General features: G+C 47.4%; 1 protein-coding gene across 1 annotated transcript in view; it reads right to left on the reverse strand.

Moving 5' to 3' along the window:
* Positions 1-313: 313 nt before the first annotated feature.
* The window catches only part of ETH_00029850 (uncharacterized protein), a gene marked incomplete at both ends in the record, with an annotated part of 1,564 nt that continues 926 nt past the window's right edge, over positions 314-951 (reverse strand). The window contains 2 exons of the mRNA XM_013373944.1: positions 314-450; positions 894-950. Of these exons, the coding sequence (XP_013229398.1) occupies positions 314-450; positions 894-950 (194 nt within the window). The remainder of the gene's footprint in view (positions 451-893; position 951) is intronic.

Consider the following 951-nt stretch of genomic DNA (forward strand, 5'->3'; position numbering starts at 1 on the left):
GCGGCTGCTGCTGCGGCTTTCCGGCCGCTTCTCTGCCTCCGCGTCCCCTGCAGCCCTCTCTGCTGCTGCTGCTGCTGCTGCTGCTGCTGCTGCTGCTGCTGCAGGTGGGGGAGTTCTTCGAAGCCTACGGAGTGGACGCTTTGCTGCTGGTGGAGTTCTGCGGATTAAACCCCATGGGGGGAAAGCTGCGGGCTGGCTGCCCGAAGCAAAACTTGCAAGCAGCAGCAGATTGTCTCACTGCAGCAGTAAGTCTTTGCTGCAGCAAGTCTTTGCTGCAGCAAGTCTTTGCTGCAGCAAGTCTTTGCTGCTGCTCTCAACTGCTTCGAGTCTGTTGCTGCACGCCGCAGAAGTGGTGCGGCAAACTCAACGCAAACCACACTTCCACCACCTGCTGCTGCTGCTGCTGCTGTTGCGGCTGCTGCTGCTGCTGTTGCAGCGGAGCGGCAGCAGCTGCAGCGGGTGCAGCTAATTGAATAGTTCGCTGATTAAGCAATTAATTTAATTCATTATTTAATTAACTAATTAATTAATCAAATTGTTTACTAATTAACCAACTATCAAACTAACTAGCTAATTAACAAATAAATCAAAACAACTAATTAACTAATTAACCAATTAATTAATTAAACAAACCAATTAATTAACTAAACAAACCAATTAATTAATTAATTGGTTAATTAATTAATTAATTAATGAATAACGAATAATGAATAATGAATAATCGATGAATTAATTAATCATTAATTTGCATGCAGGGTTTAGCAGCAAACGTTTACGAAGAAGTGCCGCTGCCCGCAAGTGTGGGGCCCGGAACTCTCCATTTGAGGGTTTTGAAAACGAGGGTTTTGACGCAAGTCCTTTCTGCTGCCAGTCCCCTTTACCTCGCCCCCAACCTCGCGCTCTCCAGGGCAGACATCGGTCCTGCTGCTGCTGCTGCTGCTGCTGCTGCTG

The sequence above is a fragment of the Eimeria tenella genome, genomic scaffold (genome assembly GCF_000499545.2).
Source record: "Eimeria tenella Houghton genomic scaffold, Eth_scaff183, whole genome shotgun sequence".
In the NCBI taxonomy this organism is placed as follows: domain Eukaryota; phylum Apicomplexa; class Conoidasida; order Eucoccidiorida; family Eimeriidae; genus Eimeria; species Eimeria tenella.